Source organism: Neolamprologus multifasciatus, chromosome 13 (assembly GCF_963576455.1).
Source record: "Neolamprologus multifasciatus chromosome 13, fNeoMul1.2, whole genome shotgun sequence".
NCBI classification, from domain to species: Eukaryota; Metazoa; Chordata; class Actinopteri; order Cichliformes; family Cichlidae; genus Neolamprologus; species Neolamprologus multifasciatus.
Genome location: NC_140451.1, coordinates 2,125,265 through 2,149,899, shown reverse-complemented (window position 1 = coordinate 2,149,899; position 24,635 = coordinate 2,125,265). Strand labels below are relative to the sequence as shown.

Sequence of the window (24,635 nt, the reverse complement as noted above, 5' to 3'; positions counted from 1 at the left end):
TGTGAAATCTAAAGTTTAACATGTGTTATTTTTAAATCTGTTATCACCCTCTTAAGCCACCACTCTTTTTTTCAGTACCAGAGCAGCAACTCATAGTGCACTACATCAAGAGAAGAGGACTCTTCACTGATCATGGTTCAAATTTGTAAAAGGCAGGTCTGCACTCTCCTTCCGAAATCTGACTGCTTCTTCCTATTATTGCCTGTGCTTGTGTTCATCTTCACGATATACGTCATGGACATCCTGGAGGTGAGGACACATTTTTATTTATTGAATTCAATTCAACTCAATTTTATTTATATAGCGCAAAATCACAACAACAGTCACTTCAAGGCGCTTTATATTGTAAGGTAGACCCTACAATAACAAATACAGAGAAAAACCCAACAATCATTTTATATATATGTATGTATGTGTGTATATATGTATATATGTGTGTATATATATATATATATATATTATCCAAAAGTTTCTATAATAGATAATACAGGTATAGAATCCTGGGGATTGGTGACAAACAGCAGAACATCGTCTGCGTATAGTAAAATTTGAAATTCAAATCCTTGAATTTGGTATCCAGATATACTTTGATTATTTCTAATGGCCTCTGCCAGTGGTTCAATTACTAAAGCGAAAATTAATGGGGAAATCGGGTCCCCCTGTCTTGTTGATCTCTGTAAACAGAATTCTGATGATTTAATACCATTTACTAAAACACATGCTCTTGGGGTGACATATAACAATCTGATCATGTCTATAAAGCCCCTGCCCAAGCCAAATTTCTCCATCACAGTGTTACGGATTCAAATATCGAGGAGGGATACAGCAGGAATCCAAATCACAACACTGGTCCAGGAGGGTTAGGTCAAACGATGATTTTAATGAACACGCGCGTGGGAGATGAACACTGTACGCAGACTGCATCGATCTCTCTCGAACAATACACAATCAGTTGTTTTTATATCATCAGGGTATTATTTATGACACCCCCTCATGCGTCAAGCAGATACAATACATGCATAACTTTCAAAACCACAAATGTTCTGGTAATGACTTTTGACACAGTGAAAAGAACATCGCCAAAGCAGAAACGGGGAACAGAAACAGCGATCAACTCACAATCAGGCAGCAGTGTCCTTCTCTCCCACGCCTGGCTTCTATATGCTCCTTCCTTTTGGGGTCTGTGCCAGCCTTCTTTTTTTCCTCCTCTGAGTGCTCATCCAGCTTTTCTTTTTTTTTACAAGTCCATTCAGCAGCTTATAGGCCACCTCAGGGCACACCCATAACTCAGCAGGTGGCTGCTATTACCCAATTTGTCCACTGTACATCCAGTCCACATTAAATTAAAACAATGCCATGCAAAACACTAAAAAGGTGCACTATAAATACCAAAATCAAAATCATGCCACCGAAATCAAAACTGTACATATAAACACACTAAAATCAGGATAAAACTGATTATAAGACAAACACATAATTTCCACCATGTGATATTATGGTATCTTGTCCAGTTATTTAGAAATATTTTAGTGTAACATTTCACCGTGCATTACGTAATAACAATAATAATACATTATATAAAATAACATGATAAATGTATTTTCATAAAAAAATAAATAATATAAAGACCAGAAGCCCAGTACTAAACCTGTTGTTGCAGGATGCTGTGGTAGCCATGCTGGTTCAGTGTGCCTTCAATTTTGAATGAATCCCCAACAGTGTCACCAGCAAAGCAACCCCCCCCCCCCCCCCACACACACACACACACCATCACACCATCATACCTCCTCCTCCACGCCGAAGATAAGACAATGAAAACAGGAAATGCCATGCCGAGAGGAATCTTTCATTATACTGTGTTTAAAACTAAAGAGACTTCTTTCATTTGAAGCATTTAGATAACTGCCATGCTCTTTCTTTCCCCGTTTCAGAAAAAAATGAACACCACCATCATCATCCCCTACCCAAGAGCTGCAAGCACTGTCACTCCACCTGTTGACATACATTACAACTTCTGCAAGTTAAAACCACTATCCCCTGAGGAGGCTCTTGAAGAAAACCTTCTGCTAAATTCTACTGCTTGGCCTGAAACTCCATCTTTATCATCACCTCTTATCTTGAGCAACACCGGTGATGCAGCACACAGCACTTTCACCATTCTCCCCAGTATAAGAGAGGGACAGTGGCGTGTAGGGGATAAACTGGAGGTCCTCATAAAAATACACGACTTCAAGGGGCGTCCAAAGAAGTTCGGGGGAGACGTCTTATTTGCCAAGCTGCACAACCCCACCCTTGGTGCAGGTGTGGTAGGGCAAGTGGTGGATCACCTCAATGGCTCCTACTCTGCTGAATTCTCTATACTGTGGGAAGGAAGCGCACAGGTTGAGGTGATGTTAAAACTTACCATTTATGCTGTGATGGTAGCTCTGTATTTTTGTCCCCTGGTAGGGTCTCACATGGCAAATTGGTCTTGGGTGAGTGAACAGAGAAACGGCAATTAGAATAGAAGAGAATTCAACTTTATTGTTCTTGCACATGTCACAAGTACAAGGCACCGTAATGCAGTTGGCATCCATCCAGAAAGTGCTTTAGCAATAATATAGATGTATTGCAGAATATGGGTCTATTAAACGTATGTTACAATGTACACGGTATGAAGATATGTTGTGAATATACTATAACTATAAGTATGCACAGGCTCTAACTGCAGTGAGTGTACAAGCTATGTTCAAGCTATGAACAGGTTATACATATGGTTAAAAATATGAAAACTATGCAGATTATAGATATGCAAATGCGAGTATTAATAAACAGATGTAAACAGTAAAACTATAATTATTGTATTGTAAAGTATGATTGTCCATACAGCATTTACAGCGGTGCAATTAATTGTCTATACAGAATTTACAGTGGTGCAGTTGAGATCAGTGAGATATATGGATAATTTATACAGTAGTTACATAAAGTGTCAGTGGTTGTAAGTGATGGTTCAGTCCATGTTATTATTGTGTATGAGGGTACAGTTGGTCATTTGTTTGTTTTTGTCCGTTTGTGTGCGTTCAGTCCATGAGTTTAACGTGGGTCAGATGTCAGGAGGCACAGTTCAGGAGTCTGACAGCTGTAGGGAAGAAGCTGTTCTGGTACCTGGTGTTCTTAGTCCAGAGGCTCCTGAATCGCCTCCTCGAGGGCAGGAGGGAAAAGAGTCCATGTGTTGGGTCACTGGGGTCTTTGATGGTTTTCTCAGCCTTTTCAAGACACCTCTTCCTGTAGATGTCTTGTATGGCAGGAAGTGGTGCTCCGGCGATGCGCTGGGCAGTTTTCACGACCCTCCACAACGCCTTCCGGTCCCAGACAGAGCAGCTCCCAGACTGTTATGCAGTTGGTTAGGATGCTCACGATGGTGCAGTGGTAGAAGTTCACCAGGATGTCTGAGGACAGGTGGTTCTTGCTCAGAGTCCTCAGAAAGAAGAGGCGCTGGTGAGCCTTCTTGACCAGCTTGGAGCAGTTGGTCGTTCAGGAGAGCCCCTCTGAGATGTGGACTCCCAGGAACTTGCTTCCCTGCAAGCTTCCCAGGAAGCTGCTCACACGCTCCACAGCCGTCCCTTTAATGTAGATTGGTGGATGTGGGTCAGCATTCTTCCTGTATTCCACGATGAGCTCCTTGGTCTTCTCGGTGTTGAGCAGCAGGTTGTTGGTGTCACACCACTTAGCCAGACGATCCATCTTCTCTCTGTAGGCAGCCTCATTGTTGTGTTTGATGAGGCCAATCACCGTGGTGTCATCTGCAAACTTAATGATTGTGTTGGAACCATTGGCAGGTCTGCAATCATGGGTGAAGAGGGAGTAGAGGAAAGGACTCATCACACAGCCTTGTGGTACACCAGTGTTCATTGTGATGATAGATGTGCAGTGGTTATCCAGCCGGACATGTTTGGGCCAGTTGGTCAGGAAGTCCAGTGACCATTTGCACATGAGGGAACTGATGGGGTGGCTGTAGCTCAGGTGGTAGAGCAGGTCATCTACTGGTCGGAAGGTTGGTGGTTCGATTCCTGGCTTCCCCTAGTCTGCATTCCAAATATCCGTGGGCAAGATATTTGCCAACTAACCCCAAATTGCTCTCCGATGCATCCATCGGAGTATGAATGTGTGTTAGCTATAAAGCACTTAGAAAAATGTGCTTGTGTGAATGGGTGAATGCACAAGTTGTGTAAAGTGCTTTGAGTGCTCAGATGAGTAGAAAAGCGCTATATAAGAACCAGTCCATTTACCATTTTACCATGTCTAGGTCTGTGAGTTCCCTGATGAGGGGACGATTGTCCCCTCATCAGGGACAATGATGTACAATACAATACAATCAATACAACGATTGTATTGAACACTGAACTGAAGTCTATAAACAACATTCTGGCGTAGGTGTTTTTATTGTCCAGGTGTGAGAGGACAGAGTGCAGCGCAATGGAACTGCATCCTCTGTGCTCCTGTTATGATGGTATGCGAATTGGTGGGGGGTCCTGGGTGGGGGGGAGACAGGATTTGAAGTGTGCTAGGACCAGCCGCTCTAAGCACTTTGTAATGATGTGGGTTAGGGCTACTAGGCTGTAGTTGTTGAGGCTTGATGGGTTGGAGTTTTTGGGTATTGGGATGATGGAGGTGGATTTGAAGCAGGCTGGTACCACAGTATGGGCCAAAGATAAGTTGAATATGTCTGTGAGCACTCCTGCCAGCTCCCCAGAACACACTCTGAGAACACGCCTGGGGATACTATCAGGACCTGCAGCCTTGTGTACATTAATCCTGCTCAGCACCGCTCCTACATCGGGAGGAGAGAGTCAGTGGTAGGTGGTCTGGAGTCAAGTCTGCTTTAGTCGCAGTAGTTGGATTCCCTCGCTCAAAACAAGCAAAAAAGTTGTTGAGCTCATTGAGCAAGGAGACATCAGAGGATGCAGGGGAGGGTTTAGTAGTCCTGTAGTCTGTAATGGTCTGGAGTCCTTGCCACATACGTCGGGGGTTGGAGTGGGAGAAGTGTTCTTCTACCTTCGTTTTGTAGTGGTGTTTGGATTGTTGATGCTCCTCTTTAGCTTAGCTCTGGCTGTACTGTAGGCCTGTGCATCCCCTGACCTGAAGGCAGTATTGCGGGCCTTCAGGAGGAGATGAACATCCCAGTTCATCCAAGGCTTCTGGTTGGGGTACATGGTGATCCGTTTCTGGGTGGTGATGCTGTCTGTAGTCGTGGAGATGTAGTCCAGTACAGATGACATATTCCAGTCTGTGTTTTAGAATCGGTCCTGGAGCACTGTGTCTGTCCCCTCTGGGCACACTTTAATTGTCTTTACAGGAGGTTTCACACATTGGATGAGTAGTGAGGAACAGGGAGAGATGGTCTGATTGTCCAATGTGGGGGAGGTGTGTCGCTTTGTTGGCTCAGCCTGGTTGGAATAACCATGGTCTAAAGTCTTGTCCCCTCTGGTGTGACAGGAGACATGTTGGTGGAATCTGGGGAGGACTGTCTTTAAGTTGGTGTGGTTGAAGTCGCCAGCAACAATAAAAGCAGCCTCACGGTGTTTAGTCTGGTGTTTGCTAATGGCTGCATAAAGGTGTTTCATAGCCAAACCAGAATTGGCATGAGGGGAGATATACACTGCAGTAATATTGACAGAAGTGAGTTCTCTGGGGAGATAATAAGATTAAAAACTCCGCATTAGGTGAGCAGTGACTCTCAGTAGTAGTAGAGTTCATGCACCAAGCATTGTTAATATAAATGCACAAACCTCCACACCTGGTCTTCCCGGAGTCATCTGCGAGCATTGTCGGCTCGGTGTGTGTGACGTCCTGCTAACTCAATAGCATTGTCCGGGCAGCTGTTGTTTAACCATGTTTTGGTGAAAAACATGACATTTGAGTCCATAATCCATCTGTTTTTGGTGATGGAGAGCCGTATCTCATCCATTTTGTTTGCCAGAGAACGGACATTGATAAGGAAAATGCTGGGTAAAGGGAGCCGGTGTGGTGTTAGCTTTAGCTAGCTAGTAGCCCTCCGTGTCTACCCCGCCTCTCTTTACATTCTCGGTGCCGCCTGCCTGCACTTCCGCAAGCCCGGGAAGAGTGGGCAGCCTCCGGTGTTCTGGAGATCTCTGGGATGAGTCTGAGATCGGCAATAAAACTGGAGTTTTGAGTCCAAATGTCAAGCAGCTCTTGTCTGCTGTAGGTCAGCAAAGCACAGCAATTCTGTATGAACATTCAGGTCAAAAGTAGATTTAAAACTGCTAAATAACAGATTCTGGAGAGACACTGAGCCTCCTGTTGTTCATGCGCCGCCATCTTGGTTACACAAAACCCCCTATCAGCAGAAGATCGAAGGGAACGGTTCACCCTGCCCAGGATAGGGTTACCAGGGCCCTGCCCTAAAGCCAGGCTCAGGGAGGGCGTCTGAGGGCGAGTGTCTGTAGGCCGTGCCTTAATCCCAGACTAGTCTGGTGGTCCATGTCCCTTTTTCAGGCCATGGGCGCAAACTCCTGTAGTCCCACTACCTACAGGAGGCGCTCTAGGGGTCGGATGCAATGTGTGCTGGGCAGCGGCCAGGAGTGGAGACCCTGACAGACAGATCCCTGGCTACCGAGACTAGTAATTGAGATGTGGAATGTCAACCTCTCTGTTGGGGAAGGAGTTAGAATGTGAGGTTGAGAGGTACTGGCTAGATATAGTTGGCCTCAACGCACGGCTTGGGCTGTGGAACTAGTCTCCTGGAGAGTGGCTAGACTCTGTCTCAGTCTGAAGTTGCCCTCAGTGAGAGGCGGTGGGCTTGGGTGCATAACCTAGTTAGTATCCCCTCGGCTTGCTGCCTATATGTTTGGGTTTTTCCCAATGGAGGCGAGGGTTCTATTTTTTGTTGTTTTTGTTGTTTTACATGCACCTTTGGGTCTGAAAAGTGGTCCTGACCATCGTTCGCGCTTATGTGCTGAATGATGGTTCAGCATACCCGGCTTTCTTATAGTCCCTGGGTGGGGTGTTTGAGGGTGTGCCACCTGGGGACTGTGAGGTCTCCCAGTAGGACAACAATGCTCAGGTTGGCAACAAAAGTGATTGGGGGAAAAATGGCCTCCTGTGTTCAAACATAACATAGTGTACATGAGTGCATGTGGAACCGGGACACTCCAGACCAGAGGTTGATGATCACTTTGTAATTGCATCATCAGACACATATCGCATATCAGAACCATATGTTCTGGACACTTGGTGATCGGTTGACAGCTCAGCATGCTGGGAACACCTGGCAGAGGCCCCGGTCCACAAGATCTTCAACTCCCACCTCAGACAGAGCTTTTAACAGCATTCTGAGGGAGACTGGGGGACATTGAGTCTAAATGGTACATGTTCAGCACCTCCATTGCTGAAGCTGCTGCACTGAGCTGCAGCAGCAAGGTGGTTGGTGCCTGTTGTGGTGGTAACCCCTGAACCAGATGGTGGACACCAGAGATGAAGGGAACCATTAGGCTCAAGAAGTAGTACTGTAGTGGCGATATCAGGAATAGATACGGTTGTGGCACTGATTCACCCTTTAGCACTACGGTCAATCCGGTTTGTCGGCCAGAACACCACTTAAGGCCAAATGGTCCCAGAGTATGAAGAAGGAGCTTAAGGTTTGGTTTAAGGCAGTTTATTCTTTCACAACTCAGTTCTTGTTGCTGTAATCACTTGTGTGGTTTTCCACAAAGGAAGTACATAATACAAATAAATGATAAATAAGGTGAAGAGATAAGTGACATATCCAGATATATGCATAATACGATATAGTTAACATAACCATATATAAAGAAAAGATCATAGTAATGCAGTAATGATCACAGTAATGCAGTAATGCTAAGCACAAAGGTGTATGTCTATATAAATCAATCTTTTAAACAAGCAGAGCAATGTAGTACAGTTCTATTGCTTACACTATGCCACCTAAACGGTATTACTGCGAGGTTAAGTTACCATCAGAACATCAGTACACAAGAGCTACTTCCGGTAGTTTTACAAAATAAAGCTTTCCCATTACAATCCGCTGTAGTGCTCTTATTGTGAACTCCAGGTTTCACTCTGGAGTTGCCCTTGACACAAGGAAGTAATACTGTGTTGAAAGGTTGTAGTTCTAAGACATTATACCTGTGAGACCAGGTTTGAAAACTCTGGTTCTTTGTCCTACCAGGTTACATTGGTTCATCCTAGTGAGGCAGTCAGCGTGTTGCACAGGCTGAACATAGAACAGCCCGACAGGATTTACTTCAAGAGCCAGTTCCACTCTGGCTCTGTCACTGAAACGACCATCTGTAACGTATGTTTGCATCCGGCACAGCAGCCTGTGTGCAACTACACTGAGCTCCTTACAGGTGAGCCATGGTTCTGCTACAAACCAAAGAATCTGAATTGTGATGCCAGAATCAACCACTTCACGGGAAGATTTAAAGAAAACATCAAAGCCATTGAGAAAAAACTTTTTCAAAGGTTTGTGTTACCTATGTATATGTCTTTGTTGTTAGATTTCAGGAGCTATAAATGGCTGTAAAATATGTCTTAAAGGGTGCACATCAACATTAGTCTAGCACTAAAAGGTTTCGAGTGCTTGCATTTTTACATTTTTAGAGAGACTGAACCCAAAAGAAACTGTTTTTAAGCTGCTTTACGAAGTTAGCAGAGAATTAGCAATTAGCAACTGTTCATTTGTATTTGTGTCAGTAACCATCTAGCAAATGTCCCCTCTCTTTAGAAGCAGATATTTCTTACTCTTCACCCACTAAAAGGAGAAATGTTTTTTTCATAAACCTTTTATTGGCTCTGTAATGTTCATTAGTGTTTAGGCAGGGCTTTCCTAGTTAAAAAAAAAAAGCTACCTGCTCTGTGTAGTTAAATTACACAGGAGTAGTGTGACTGGACTGAAACCTTAAGGTCATAAATGGTTATGTTACGGATACTAATTGATGGACTTTTGAATTGAGGGATTTTCTCATGTGTGCTTTGCTTCAGAGGTGTCAACATGAAAGTCTCCATTCCAGCATCAGGACCTGCCAAAATCACCGTGCTTCCAAAAAGGAAAGGTAAAACCCTTTTTTTTTCAATAATAAAATACAAAAGTGAATGTGTAACTGTTAGAAGACCTAAAACAAATATTATAAATCTTTACCACTATGTTGTACATAGTGTACAGGTATATATAATATTATAGTCTCCTTATGGCATATGGATGTGGCTCCTGAATCTGAAAACTGAAGGCATGAAGAAGTGTTTTAAACTTGCATTGGTTCTAGGATGATTGCAAGGAAGTAGTAGTTTTGTAAAAGTTTGTGGGAAAATCTATATCCTCTTTTTTACCCATAAACCAGAATGCAAACATATTCCTTTTAGATTCAAGTCTCATCAACTATGACATGATTTTAATTCTGTCTCTATGTCCCCACTGGAGTCTAGATGGACAATAAAGCATGATATACATAAAAGTGGGCCTGCCTTGTGATTCATTAACAACAGCCACATAACACTCAGTTTTACAGTCAGATCAATCCCAGCTTGTGACATCTGTTTTCAAAAATCTGTGTCACAAATATATCAAAAGAGATCATTAATCTGGTCAAGGACACTTTGATTTGGCGAGGTATCACTCAAACTTCCACCAACCTATTGATTAACAGGCGTCCCCCTCAAACCACTAAGCAACAAACACGACAGCTGGATGACAGAAAAATTGTTTCTGTGCCACCAAAACAGCTTGACTGCTACTGTGTCTCTGGCAATGTACTTGAGGAATGGAGAGACATTCTTCGGCAACATACTACCCTATTTGGGATTTGAGAATTGATCATGGACAGCAGTTTCTTTTCAAAAGAGTTCAATTCAATTGTATTTACATTGTGCCAAATTATAACAACAGTCACCTCAAGGTGCTTTATATTGTAAGGTAGACCCTATAATAATACATACAGAAAAAAACCCAACAATCATATGACCCCCTATGAGCAGCACTTTGGCGACAGTGGGAAGGATAAACTCCCTTTTAATAGGAAGAAACCTCCAGCAGAACCAGGCTCAGGGAGGGGCGGGGCCATCTGCTGCGACCTGTTGGGGTAAGAGAAGGAAGACAAAGACATGCTGTGGAAGAGAGACAGAGATTAATAAAAAGTTTGATTCAGCAGAGAGGTCTATTAACACATGAGTGAGAAAGGTGACTGGAAAGGAAAAACTCAATGCATCATGGGAATCCCCGGCAGCCTACGTCTATTGCAGCATAACTAAGGGAGGATTCAGGGTCACCTGGTCCAGCCCTAACTATATGCTTTAGCAAAAAGGAAAGTTTGAAGCCTAATCTTAAAAGTAGAGATAGTGTCTGTCTCCCGAATCCAAACTGGAAGCTGGTTCCACAGAAGAGGGGCCTGAAAACTGAAGGCTCTCCCTCCCATTCTACTTTTAAATACTCTAGGAACAACAAGTAGGCCTGCAGAGCGAGAGCGAAGTGCTCTGATAGGGTGATATGGTACTACAAGGTCATTAAGATAAGATGGGGCCTGATTATTGAGCAGGATTTTGAATTCTGGATTTAACAGGAAGCCAGGGAGTTTTTAGAACAACCTGATAATAATGAATAGTAGCAGGAGGAGAGAAGCTGCAGAGAGGCGTGTAAGACTGCAACTCTGCTTCCTGGTCCCAACTCTGGATAGTCATATTTTGGGGGGTTTAATAAATTTGTCCATATTTCTAGAAATGAGAGCTGCTCCATCCAAAGTGGGATGGATGCCATCTCTCCTAACAAGACCAGGTTTCCTCCAGAAGGTTTGCCAATTATCTATGAAGCCCACATATGAAGTGGCTGTCTTAACCACTCAGACAGCCAGCAATTTAAGGAGAACATGCGGCTAAACATGTCACTCCTGGTCTGATTGGGGAGGGGACCAGAGAAAACTACAGAGTCTGACATTGTTTTGGCAAAGTTGCACACCGATTCAATATTGATTTTAGTGACCTCTGATTGGCGTAACCATGTGTCATTACTGCCGACGTGAATTATGAATTTACGTTTACCCTTAGCCAGCAGTTTTAAATTTCCTTCAATGTCGCCTGCTCTGGCCCCTGGAAGACAATTGACTATGGTTGCCGGTGTCTCTAGCTTCACATGTCTGAGAACAGAATCACCAATACCAGAGTTTCACCCCCGGCGGGTGGGTCGCCGAGGGGGGAAAAACTGTTAGACACATGAACCTGGGGCTTCTGTTTAAGACTATGCTTCCTCCTCACCATCGCCCAGCTGCCCTCTTTCCCCAGCTGCTTGGGGTCTTTTTAATTAAATTGCTATTTAGATAAGCTACTCAAAAACACCACTGTGTGTGGGAGCAGGAAGTGATACTCTACTGCAAAGAGAGCGAACACCAAGTGACAGCGCCAACCAAAGGGTTGGTGTGACCGAATGCCTGATGTTGAATAGCTGAATACACATATTACATTTGTCACTGTTCCTACTGAAACACCACCCAGTTAAACTGTCATTGTGTTGTGAAGTCGACCACACGTACTATCTCTGAATCTTTTTTCACTGTCATATATTCCATCTTCTTATAAAATCAAAATGAACATAAATATTTCATCTGCATTTGTTATTTTTCCAGTCACTAATGTTTTACTGTAATTGTAAAACATTAACTGTAAAAATACAGGCCATTTGTAATTGTTCCCTTGGTTTTTGTCTTTTCATCTTTCAAACATTTTTTTAAATCTATAAGGTAATTCAGAGGAGAGTAGCAGCAGCGTGGCGTCTGGAACCTCTGGCTATTACTATGAGGGTGTATGGAGAGCACTATATGGCACCACAGTTCGTGAGTTCAAAACTTCCTCAGCCATCACACAGTGTCTGAAAGACAAAGTTGTTCACTTGCATGGAGACTCGACCATCAGGCAGTGGTTTGAATACCTTACCAAAGCAGCACCAGGTAGATACCCCAAAACCTCTTATTGTACAAATTGGAGTTTCTTTTACCTTTTCTTTTACCTATTTCTTCTATAATTCTTTCAGATCTCAAGGAGTTTAACCTGCATAGTCAGAAAAAAATTGGACCTTTTATGGCTCTGGACAACGCAAACAACATTTTGGTGACGTACCGCTGCCACGGCCCTCCAATCCGTTTTAGCAAAGTCCCAACCAGTGAGATGCTCTATATTGCCAACAAGTTGGACAATGTGGTTGGAGGCAGCAACACTGTCATAGTTCTCAGCATCTGGTCACATTTTAGCACTTACCCCATTCAGTTCTACATCCGGCGTTTGCAGAGCATCCGCAGGGCAGTGGTGCGGCTGCTGTCCAGGGCTCCAGACACACTGGTTGTCATTCGGAGCGCAAACCCCAAAGCTTTGATAACGTTGTACGATGCACTCACTGTGAGTGACTGGTACTCGCTGCAGCGGGACAAGGTTCTCAGAGCCATGTTCAAAGGTGTAAATGTCCATTTGGTGGATGCCTGGGAGATGGTCCTGGCGCACCACTTGCCGCATGACCTCCACCCACCACCTCCCATAATTAAGAACATGGTTAATGTTCTCTTGTCCTACATATGTCCGCAAAAAGATGGCTAGATGTATTTATTAGCGAGCCATGCACAAACCAGACTGAGTAAATTTAAAAAAAAAATCAGTTTTTAAATAGAACTTGTATGGATATTAATTAATATTATAATTCTTGAATTACAGTGTACTTTAAAGTCATCCATCCAGCAGATTGATACCTGTGATTGAGACACTTTGCTAGTTTGGCTCCAATAAAAATGTAGTTCACTACAATTATCTTTGTAGTGCAATTATTGTTACACTTTACTTTAAAGATTACCTATCCAAGCTCTCACTGCATGCATTTAAATCAAACGTTAAAACATATTATCATTGTTTTCCCTGTCACATATAAGAAATGGCATGTTGTTATTCAAGATAAAACTTATTATTTTATTCCTTTACATATCTGAACCGGTGGCTTGGTACTGTCCCTTTGAAACAGTGAGGAGCCTTTCTTTCCACTTCTGCCATGTAAAGGTTGGCTATAATAGGTGACACCAGGGAGCCCATGGGACATCCATGTTTTTCTCTATAGAAACTGTTAGAGTGAATTGTTAAATGTTTGTCATTTTTATGTTTACCATTTGTACATTGTTTTAAGGAATTCTTTCTGTCCTCCCCTCCACAGATTCTCGAGAATCTGGATGGGGGGGCAGTAGTGTTTTTATCACAGGCACATCCTTGTGAAGGTCTGTTTGATGTTGGTAAACTTCCTCCCCTTTGTATGGCTTCACTGTGTCATCTAGGGTGAACCATCTAGGGTGTGGGGGAGACTACCCTCTTTATGATCAAGGATGTTCCTCTTGCTTTTATGTTATATGACCCTTTGATCAGCAGGAACACACACACACACACACACACACACACACAGTGCCTTGTCTTTGTAACCAAGGGGGGTTACGTGGGGAAGGTACGTGTTGTAAACTATTGTTTATTGTGTGAACGTTGTCAATAAAAGGAGGCAAGAGGGGGCCGTCGGAGAGGTCATTTGTGATGAGCTGAGATACCGACAAGGCCTCCCTTGCAAGTGAAACGATCGATCGCTGTTGCCTTGTTTTTCTTTCACGGGAATAAGTTTTGGGATCAGCGGGGTCTGACTTTAGACCCAACATTTTTTGGTCCTCCGAGCTGGAGCCCAAGAATTTTGCCACACACTGAGGAGAGAGAGGCAGACTGTCGACAGCCAGGCCGTTAGGACGCCTGATAAAGCCCTGGAGTGTTAAATTCGTGACCAGGCCAGCGAGATAGCGTTTGAACTCCCCTCGTGGACGGCGACTGATGGGATTCTGGGACTCTCCTGTGAACGAAACGCAACACAACGGTAAGCAAACCGAGAGCGTCACCGTGTGAGTGAAAGTTGCTAGCTGTTGATTGGCTTCTCCGCCATTTTAAGGAGGTAGAGTGGTTTCCTCGCCTGAGTTTTAAAGAGGGTTAAGACGGTTTCTCCACCGAAAGGAGGATAGAGCTCTATAAAAATAAAAGGATCTCCGCAGTTAAGGGCGTTGAGTGTATGGTTTCTCCACCAATGTTAAGGAGGAAAGAGCTCGCCGGGGTAAGGGGGATTGTAGGCCTAAAAGGAGTGTGAATGAGCGTATGCGTGTGTGAGTGCCAGTAAGTGAACACAGCAGAAGAAGAAGGAGGAAACCTAAGCGGTGTTAACGGAATTCTGTGACCTTACACCGCTCAGTGCTGAGAGAAGTCCAGGACAGTGAGGTGAGCCCAGGGGAGAGAGCTTCCTCCACACGGCCAATGAAGGGCTGCATGAGGGGGAGGAGGAGAGGCGGGACCCTGCCCACCACAGAGCTGTAGTCCTGGAGCATCTCCAGCAGCCTGGACCAGAGTCAGCACCATCAAAGAAAACACAAGTTTACCAAAGTGCAGAAGAGATGAACACAAGAGTCTGAGACGAGAAGAGTAACATTGCAGAGAAAATAAATCATGATGTCGTTTAATCAAGAGGCCGCAGCGCCTTGTTTCTGTGAGCTTTTCTTTCTCAGCTGCCGAATACAGTCAAACACAACCAGTACAGAGTGAACAATAAGGCTGACACGATTCGTCGACTAGTCAGACTAATTTAATAGTCAACGCGTCGTTTGAAGCTTTGTAAGATCCTGAAAGACGCAGGAATAAGTAGTAGAATTTAAGAGTGTAATAACAGACTGAAACAGAAGATGGCAGCACTTTATCTATAAGGATCCCAGCTGTTGTTAAACACCGAAGAAGAAGAAGCAGTCTCCAGTATCGTAGCTGTTGTCGGGTAGACCGACAACGTTACAGCGATGCAACAAAAGCTGCCCAAACTCGAACACTTCTCCAAATGCGGCCGACAAATGTGTCCTTAATTTCCCCAGAATTGAAGGATGGGTCAGGTGTATTCTTCGTGACCCAACCTATCCCAGAATTCATAGCGTGGCTCAGCCAATTCCAGTTTCCAACAATGGCGGCAGCTACTTAGTTTTAATATTACTTTTATTATTCTTTCTGGGTCACAAAATAAACGTTTAACATATTTTCAGGCGAGAATGTAGCTGTGTAAACCTCAAATATCTGCTCAGTTTATCAAGACACCACATATTTTCAAAAGCGCTCCGACGTTTTCGGAGACGTCTGTTACCCACTAGCTCGATAGCTAGCCGGGGGCTAGGCTAACTAGAGCCGTGAGAACAGCGAACTACACCCACAAACACCCCGCGGTCTTTCGCTACTCAGGTTAAACATGATATATAAGTCACTTAGATAACTTAAAAATGTTATTGTTTGGCTTTTTTCAGTATTTTATTTGTTCCTGAGTAAATCGGTTTGGCTGAGATCAAAGTTTTTACACAGCTGAATAAACGTCAAGGAGACAGCTGATTATCAGAAGTGTGAGATGCTCGAGAATTTACTCCGGTGTCCTGTTATATTTTAGATAGCAAGGAGTTTATTAAACTTCACCGAAACAATCTGCAAACTTAATTAAAAGTTTAATAAACTATCATCTTGTCTTCATTTTTGGTTAGCACAAACCTTAAACACTATGAGCTTATATAACTATCATTAGCTGTAAGCTAATGATAGTTATATAAGAGCAGACACGTGCTGGTGCAATAAGCTGTACGTTTTATGTCCAATTATGTCGACTAATCGCAAAAATAATCTGTGACCAGTCGACTATCAAAATAATCGTTTGTGGCAGCCCTAGTGAACACACACACAAAGTAAATCAGAACAACAACCAAAGAAAAGACATTCACAGCTGGAAGCTTTGCCCTCGCCACACAGCTGGAGTGAACAGCTGTCTCACCGGCTGTACAAATCTCTGAGCTCTGATTCGCTGGAGGTCATCTTCTGGATGACCTTTGGCACGCTCACGCCCAGTTTGGTCATCCACCGAGCTTCCTGCAGCACCTCCAGCACCACAGGGTCCAGGTTCACGGAGACCTCCTGAAACAAAGAGGCTCTTTCAAATGTTCAATAAAATCTAAAATCTAACAGCAAATTTAAGGATCCAGGATCCAAAGGAAAGTGGAGTGTGTGGTGTTAGTTCACTGTCTGCAGAAACAAAAGCAGTCGGCTCTGGACTGTCGGTCACATGACTGAAATGTGTAAAAACGATTTGTTCAAATCTGAAAAAGATGATTAAAAAGTTAAACCCACACACAACCTTTAAAAGCTGCTTTCATTCAGTCGTCAACAACCTTGCTGTCTTCACGTCAGACCAGCAGGGCGGCGCTCAGGCAGCGTGTCGTGCTCTCTGCAGCCTGACTCCACCCCTGCAGGTGCAGCACCTCGTACTGCAGCAACACCACAGCCAGCTGGTTGTAGCTCCGGATGACTTTAGTCATCTTCGGTCCCTGAGACGGACACAGACAGGCGGCGTCACCGAGGACGCGCTCATCACAGAAATCATGTGACTGATGGGGTAAAGTCAGAGTGTGCACCTTCAGGAAGTCAAGCTGCTTCTTCAGGATCAACATCGGAGCTTCAACCTTCCTGAAGAGCTGCCGGCTCCAAAGGACCCTGCCTGACACCTGAGAGAGAGAGAGCAATAACAAAAGCTCTATTGGTAAATAAATCATCTGTATTTCTCAATAGAAGCACAATAGAAGTACAACAGAAGCATTTTTTTTGTTGTTGTGTTGATAGTGGAGAGTTGCACACAGATACAAGAAGCTGTCGTCATGTATGAGTGATGTCGTGCTGTGATGTCAGCATTGTACGCTCCATGTTATGTAACGTAGAACAAAATCTTCACTTTCATGTCAACAAGAACTTTGTGAGCAAACCTGTCGACGCCCATGCCAGCTAAGCTAGCTGCCTTCCTCCGTTCACTGCGGCTACTGTCGTTCCTGAAGTCTTCTGATTTGCCCATTGTTTATATATTTTGTTACATACTGGTTACAAGTGTCACACACATATCAGGATAACTTGGAAGACGAGTATAAATGAAACCTGCGTTATTGCCCCGGCGAGCACTCCCAGAGACGTTCACTGTGTAAGCTTTTGCTTCCTTACAAGTAAATCAAAGTGCTGGACCAACTTTCCTAACAGTAACACATGAGAGGAAGTTGTTTTGTTTGAATGCATGTAGAGTCAGATCATTCATGTTACTCTAGTTTCTGACCTTCTGAAGTGGCAAATTAATTTAAACCAGGGCGTCACACTCCAGTCCTGGAGGGCCGGCGTCCTGAAACTTCTCCTTGTGTCCCTGCTGCAACACGCAGGCACCGAGACTGAGCCACCTGCAGGACCCCCAGAGTCCTCTTCACCTGAGAGCCCTTCACTTCCTACACACACACACACACACACACACACACACACACACACACACACACACACAGAGTTACAGCTATTCAAAGGCTGTTTGTTTGTATTCGTGTCAGTGTTGATGTCGTACTTGCACATAAACCTCTACATTGGACTCTGATGTGTCACTTCATACCTGCCACCTACTGGTCAGCCAGTGTAAGTGCACAAAACATTTCTTCAAACCAAGATGGAAAAATACACGTTTAAAAAAATGAAGTTCAAAAATCTTTTTTCATCCCTAAAGATGAATAAAAACACTAAAGAATAAATCCTGATTGATGTCGTCATAATTCCTGCATGAAAGGGTTAAAAACTATTATACAAACAAACAAACACATGAATATTTTGGAACATTTCAACTTTAAAGAGCAGAAAGAGAAAGAACAAAGTTATATTGTGTAAAAGTGTTTTTGTCCTGAAGTCTCAGAGTGGAGACTAAACTGTTGCAGGTCTGAGGAGCTTCTGTCCACAGACGTCAGATCATGTTTGATAAACTATGGAGGACCACAAGAGCCACGTGCATCGAAATAAAAAATCCTGTGCTTAATTAATGAATTGTGGAATAAAATCTGCATTTGTAAATTCATTTTTGAATTCCAATTTAATAAACTGATTTTTAAAATGCTTTTTAAGTCTTCATTTCAAAAACCTTTTTTTAATTGCACTTTAATAAACTGCATTTCAAAAATCTTTTTCGAATTGCACTTTAATAAACTTCATTTCAAAAACCTTTTTTTAATTGCACTTTAATAAACTTCATTTCAAAAACCTTTTTTTAATTGCACTTTAATAAACTGCATTTCAAAAACCTTTTTGTAATTGCACCTTAATAAACTGCATTTCAAAAACCTTTTTTTAATTGCACCTTAATAAACTGCATTTCAAAAACCTTTTTCGAATTGCACTTTAATAAACTGCATTTCAAAAACCTTTTTCGAATTGCACTTTAATAAACTGCATTTCAAAAATCTTTTTCGAATTGCACTTTAATAAACTGCATTTCAAAAACCTTTTTCGAATTGCACTTTAATAAACTTCATTTCAAAAACCTTTTTTTAATTGCACTTTAATAAACTGCATTTCAAAAACCTTTTTTTAATTGCACTTTAATAAACTGCATTTCAAAAATCTTTTTCGAATTGCACTTTAATAAACTGCATTTCAAAAACCTTTTTCGAATTGCACTTTAATAAACTGCATTTCAAAAACCTTTTTTTAATTGCACTTTAATAAACTGCATTTCAAAAATCTTTTTCGAATTGCACTTTAATAAACTTCATTTCAAAAACCTTTTTTTAATTGCACTTTAATAAACTGCATTTCAAAAACCTTTTTTTAATTGCACCTTAATAAACTGCATTTCAAAAATCTTTTTCGAATTGCACTTTAATAAACTGCATTTCAAAAACCTTTTTTTAATTGCACTTTAATAAACTTCATTTCAAAAACCTTTTTTTAATTGCACTTTAATAAACTGCATTTCAAAAACCTTTTTTTAATTGCACTTTAATAAACTGCATTTCAAAAACCTTTTTTTAATTGCACTTTAATAAACTGCATTTCAAAAATCTTTTTTTAATTGCACTTTAATAAACTGCATTTCAAAAATCTTTTTCGAATTGCACTTTAATAAACTGCATTTCAAAAACCTTTTTTTAATTGCACTTTAATAAACTGCATTTCAAAAACCTTTTTTTAATTGCACTTTAATAAACTTCATTTCAAAAACCTTTTTTTAATTGCACCTTAATAAACTGCATTTCAAAAACCTTTTTTTAATTGCACTTTAATAAACTGCATTTCAAAAACCTTTTTTTAATTGCACCTTAATAAACTGCATTTCAAAAACCTTTTTTTAATTGCACTTTAATAAACTGCATTTCAAAATCCATTTCCCTTTCCTGTTCGCTCAGGGATTAACATGTGGATTAGCATTTGGATTAGCAGTTGGATTAACAACTTCATTTTAAAAATCCTGCTGCTATTCAAATGAGCCACACCGTGGGATGTAAGGAGCTCTCTGATTGGTTGGTCAGACACAGGCTGTCTGCCAGCCTGGATGTTTCTAGCTCATAGCTTCGCCCTGCTAAGAAGCCTGTGTGCTTGTACAAAGGCCGTTCAGCCTTGGGATTTACACTCGGCTCGACACGATATATGAAGAATGAAGGGACCCTGCAGCGAAACGGAGAGCTCAACCTCTGGCTGAGTGCCTGTTTACAAAGTCTGACCACCTGTGAAGGTAACGTGCTAACGTGGCTAATGCTAGCATCACCGCACGTAGCCTCGTTATTTTAAGGTCATCTTAGCTTATGAAAGTTTTACGTCGCAGCTGTACGAGCTAGCTACGTGTTTTGTAAGCTGCTGTGCTCTTCACAAATAAAGCTGGAAGCAGCTCAAACTATTAGAACCAGCACTGAGGCCGTTACATTTATACAGTGTTAGCGCAACGGCTGCAGCCTATAGCCTTTAAACTAGCGATTAAAATGCTGACAGTAAACTCGTCAGTCCAGATGTTACCACATTACTTTGTGATACTTGTGAGTTAAAACAACTGAGACAGGCTGGTTAAAATAACAGCTGTCAGTTCTCTCATTCAGCATATCAAGACTGGAGATCACACTACTGATTTCAGTTCATTTAATATGTGAGTGCACAGATTCATTCAACTGGACATAAACGATGATCAAAGGTTGTATATATGATGAATTCCATACTGCAGCCATTGATGGTGTTATGGCTCTGAGTCAGCTTTGGGCGATCAGACGCACACACTGGAAAACCAGCACCTGGACTTCATGCAGGAGAGACGGCCTCAGTGATGATGGACTGTGCATCCTCTACTTTACCTCCTAATCTCTTTCTCTTTAACACACAGTTAAAATCTTAGTGAGGAAGTCTCTAACTTGTACACATTTGTACTTTTACTTGTTTTATTAGTTATTTTTAAGAAGAGTAAAGTTATTCACAAAGTTTTTATTCTTCTGTATTTATTTTGTATCATGTACCACAGTCATACTGAACTATACAGACCTGGTGAATTGGAGAAAAAAAAATCATATATGAATGAATCATTCAGCTTCAGCAGTATTTCTATTCATCTTATGAATTCCAGTCTAATGTCAATTCACTGTTTGAGTTCAGTCTTGGTCTTAAACTCCAGAGAATACCACCTGGTTCAATTTTTTCATCTGATTATTGGGAAAACAGTTTTCTTCTGAGAGATGCTGCTAGAGCTGAAATAGAGTCCAAAGAAACAACAAAGTTTAGTCCCTCTGGATTTTCCATGGAAAATTGTTTTATCACTCACTCAGGTGACTTCTCCAGTGTCACAGATGAGTGATGAATGTATCTCCCACTGGAAACCATTGTGTCCAGTTAAAGTCAATCGACTTTTTTAAGGAGAGTTGTTAGATGCTGTGCTCATGAGGACAATGGGTTTTAAACTTGCAGCACAACACAAAGCTGAAATACTGGATCAACCATCAAAACAGATTGAGCAGAATTAGGTCAAAATGTAATATCCTCATATGATGACACATCACACATGATCCAGCATTGTTCTAAGAATGCAAACTCTCTTATTGGAAGTTTCCACAGCTGCCAGAAAGGGACAGATTTCTGTCTGGTCTTAATGAGCGGTCGTTGCTCTCTTGTTTTCTCTGGAATTGCTGCACGGAGGATGTAACACCCATGATAAGCGCTGAGGTGTGTGTCCTTCTCAGGAATCAGCCGTCCTCAGCTTCCAGGTAAGGAGAAGTGGAACCAGAAGATATTCAAATACATCTCTCCACAGCTGCTGATGAATTCTACAAAAAACAAAGTTTGTTAAAAACATTTGCAGGTGAATCACCACTGATTTATCACTGACATCCATTTACTCAAAAATTACTGACAAGTGGATAACTAGAATATATAGTTTATAATTTCAACATTGTACTGTAAATGGAACTTTATATGACAAATGTGGTGTGGTGCTTGTGGAATTTTTAACAAGGACCCTACAAAACTTTACAGTACTCATGCTGCCAAACTTCTGATGGCTAGGTGTGCAGTTCCTGCTTTAAATGCATTCACTTTTAGGATTAAGAAATCTAAGTGATAAGAGGCCAGAAATGTTTGAACTTGCTTATGAACCTAAATCACTGAGGCCGTCTCTCCTGCATGAAGTCCAGGTGCTGGTTTTCCAGTGTGTGCGTCTGATCGCCCAAAGCTGACTCAGAGCCATAACACCATCAATGGCTGCAGTATGGAATTCATCATATATACAACCTTTGATCATCGTTTATGTCCAGTTGAATGAATCTGTGCACTCACATATTAAATGAACTGAAATCAGTAGTGTGATCTCCAGTCTTGATATGCTGAATGAGAGAACTGACAGCTGTTATTTTAATCAGCCTGTCTCAGTTGTTTTAACTCACAAGTATCACAAAGTAATGTGGTAACATCTGGACTGACGAGTTTACTGTCAGCATTTTAATCGCTAGTTTAAAGGCTATAGGCTGCAGCCGTTGCTCTAACACTGTATAAATGTAACAGGCCTCAGTGCTGATTCTAATAGTCTGAGCTGCTTCCAGCTTTATTTGTGAAGAGCACAGCAGCTTACAAAACACGTAGCTAGCTCGTACAGCTGCGACGTAAAACTTTCATAAGCTAAAATGACCTTAAAATAACGAGGCTACGTGCGGTGATGCTAGCATTAGCCACGTTAGAACGTTACCTTCACAGGTGGTCAGACTTTGTAAACAGGCACTCAGTCAGAGGTTGGGCTCTCCGTTTCGCTGCAGGGTCCCTTCATTCTTCATATATCGTGTCGAGCCGAGTGTAAATCCCGAGGTCGAACGGCCTTTGTACAAGCACACAGGCTTCTTAGCAGGGCGAAGCTATGAACTAGAAACATCCAGGCTGGCAGACAGCCTGTGTCTGACCAACCAATCAGAGAGCTCCTTACATCCCACGGTGTGGCTCATTTGAATAGCAGCAGGATTTTTAAAATGAAGTTGTTAATCCAACTGCTAATCCAAATGCTAATCCACATGTTAATCCCTGAGCGAACAGGAAAGGGAAACGGATTTTGAAATGCAGTTTATTAAAGTGCAATTAAAAAAAGGTTTTTGAAATGCAGTTTATTAAAGTGCAATTAAAAAAAGGTTTTTGAAATGCAGTTTATTAAAGTGCAATTAAAAAAAAGGTTTTTGAAATGCAGTTTATTAAGGTGCAATTAAAAAAAAGGTTTTTGAAATGAAGTTTATTAAAGTGCAATTCGAAAAAGGTTTTTGAAATGCAGTTTATTAAGGTGCAATTAAAAAAAGGTTTTTGAAATGCAGTTTATTAAAGTGCAATTAAAAAAAGGTTTTTGAAATGAAGTTTATTAAAGTGCAATTCGAAAAAGGTTTTTGAAATGCAGTTTATTAAAGTGCAATTAAAAAAAGGTTTTTGAAATGAAGTTTATTAAAGTGCAATTAAAAAAAGGTTTTTGAAATGAAGTTTATTAAGGTGCAATTAAAAAAAAGGTTTTTGAAATGAAGTTTATTAAAGTGCAATTAAAAAAAGGTTTTTGAAATGAAGTTTATTAAAGTGCAATTAAAAAAAGGTTTTTGAAATGCAGTTTATTAAGGTGCAATTAAAAAAAAGGTTTTTGAAATGCAGTTTATTAAAGTGCAATTCGAAAAAGGTTTTTGAAATGCAGTTTATTAAAGTGCAATTAAAAAAAGGTTTTTGAAATGAAGTTTATTAAAGTGCAATTAAAAAAAGGTTTTTGAAATGAAGTTTATTAAAGTGCAATTAAAAAAAGGTTTTTGAAATGCAGTTTATTAAAGTGCAATTAAAAAAAGGTTTTTGAAATGCAGTTTATTAAGGTGCAATTAAAAAAAGGTTTTTGAAATGCAGTTTATTAAAGTGCAATTAAAAAAAGGTTTTTGAAATGCAGTTTATTAAAGTGCAATTAAAAAAAGGTTTTTGAAATGCAGTTTATTAAAGTGCAATTAAAAAAAGGTTTTTGAAATGCAGTTTATTAAAGTGCAATTAAAAAAGATTTTTGAAATGCAGTTTATTAAAGTGCAATTAAAAAAAGGTTTTTGAAATGCAGTTTATTAAAGTGCAATTAAAAAAAGGTTTTTGAAATGCAGTTTATTAAGGTGCAATTAAAAAAAGGTTTTTGAAATGCAGTTTATTAAAGTGCAATTAAAAAAAGGTTTTTGAAATGCAGTTTATTAAAGTGCAATTAAAAAAAGGTTTTTGAAATGCAGTTTATTAAAGTGCAATTAAAAAAAGATTTTTGAAATGCAGTTTATTAAAGTGCAATTAAAAAAAGGTTTTTGAAATGCAGTTTATTAAAGTGCAATTAAAAAAAGGTTTTTGAAATGCAGTTTATTAAAGTGCAATTAAAAAAAGGTTTTTGAAATGCAGTTTATTAAGGTGCAATTAAAAAAAGGTTTTTGAAATGCAGTTTATTAAAGTGCAATTAAAAAAAGGTTTTTGAAATGAAGTTTATTAAGGTGCAATTAAAAAAAAGGTTTTTGAAATGCAGTTTATTAAAGTGCAATTAAAAAAAAGGTTTTTGAAATGAAGTTTATTAAGGTGCAATTAAAAAAAGGTTTTTGAAATGAAGTTTATTAAGGTGCAATTAAAAAAAAGGTTTTTGAAATGAAGTTTATTAAAGTGCAATTAAAAAAAGGTTTTTGAAATGAAGTTTATTAAAGTGCAATTAAAAAAAGGTTTTTGAAATGCAGTTTATTAAAGTGCAATTAAAAAAAGGTTTTTGAAATGCAGTTTATTAAAGTGCAATTAAAAAAAGGTTTTTGAAATGAAGTTTATTAAAGTGCAATTAAAAAAAGGTTTTTGAAATGAAGTTTATTAAGGTGCAATTCGAAAAAGGTTTTTGAAATGCAGTTTATTAAGGTGCAATTAAAAAAAAGGTTTTTGAAATGAAGTTTATTAAAGTGCAATTCGAAAAAGGTTTTTGAAATGCAGTTTATTAAGGTGCAATTAAAAAAAGGTTTTTGAAATGCAGTTTATTAAAGTGCAATTAAAAAAAGGTTTTTGAAATGAAGTTTATTAAAGTGCAATTCGAAAAAGGTTTTTGAAATGCAGTTTATTAAAGTGCAATTAAAAAAAAGGTTTTTGAAATGAAGTTTATTAAAGTGCAATTCGAAAAAGGTTTTTGAAATGCAGTTTATTAAGGTGCAATTAAAAAAAGGTTTTTGAAATGCAGTTTATTAAAGTGCAATTAAAAAAAGGTTTTTGAAATGAAGTTTATTAAAGTGCAATTCGAAAAAGGTTTT

At 40.5% G+C, this 24,635-nt stretch overlaps 1 protein-coding gene and 1 long non-coding RNA gene across 3 annotated transcripts; one reads left to right on the top strand and one right to left on the bottom strand.

Annotated features, from left to right (window-relative positions):
- Window positions 1–32: 32 nt before the first annotated feature.
- LOC146504781 (NXPE family member 3-like) lies at window positions 33–14,520 on the top strand. The gene is made up of 6 exons (XM_085183496.1): window positions 33–249; window positions 1,932–2,387; window positions 8,189–8,484; window positions 9,004–9,074; window positions 11,745–11,951; window positions 12,035–14,520. The coding sequence occupies exons 1-6, from the start codon at window positions 133–135 to the stop codon at window positions 12,589–12,591; spliced, it is 1,704 nt and encodes a 567-aa protein (XP_085039622.1). The 5' UTR covers window positions 33–132; the 3' UTR covers window positions 12,592–14,520.
- LOC146504780 (uncharacterized) lies at window positions 14,243–16,660 on the bottom strand. Of its 2 annotated transcripts, XR_014877743.1 has the most exons (4): window positions 16,485–16,649; window positions 16,242–16,397; window positions 15,848–15,987; window positions 14,243–14,394 (listed from the first exon to the last, which is right to left on the bottom strand). It is a non-coding gene; the product is annotated as an uncharacterized LOC146504780 (long non-coding RNA). The 2 variants fall into 2 exon arrangements; XR_014877742.1 differs by having other exon boundaries at window positions 15,848–16,397; window positions 16,485–16,660.
- Window positions 16,661–24,635: the final 7,975 nt, after the last annotated feature.

Coding starts and splice junctions, on each gene's coding strand:
- LOC146504781 (XM_085183496.1), top strand. CDS start 133: ATGGTTCAAATTTGTAAAAGGCAGGTCTGCACTCTCCTTCCGAAATCT. Junction 250..1,931: donor ACGTCATGGACATCCTGGAG/GTGAGGACACAT, acceptor TCCCCGTTTCAG/AAAAAAATGAACACCACCAT. Junction 11,952..12,034: donor CCTTACCAAAGCAGCACCAG/GTAGATACCCCA, acceptor TAATTCTTTCAG/ATCTCAAGGAGTTTAACCTG.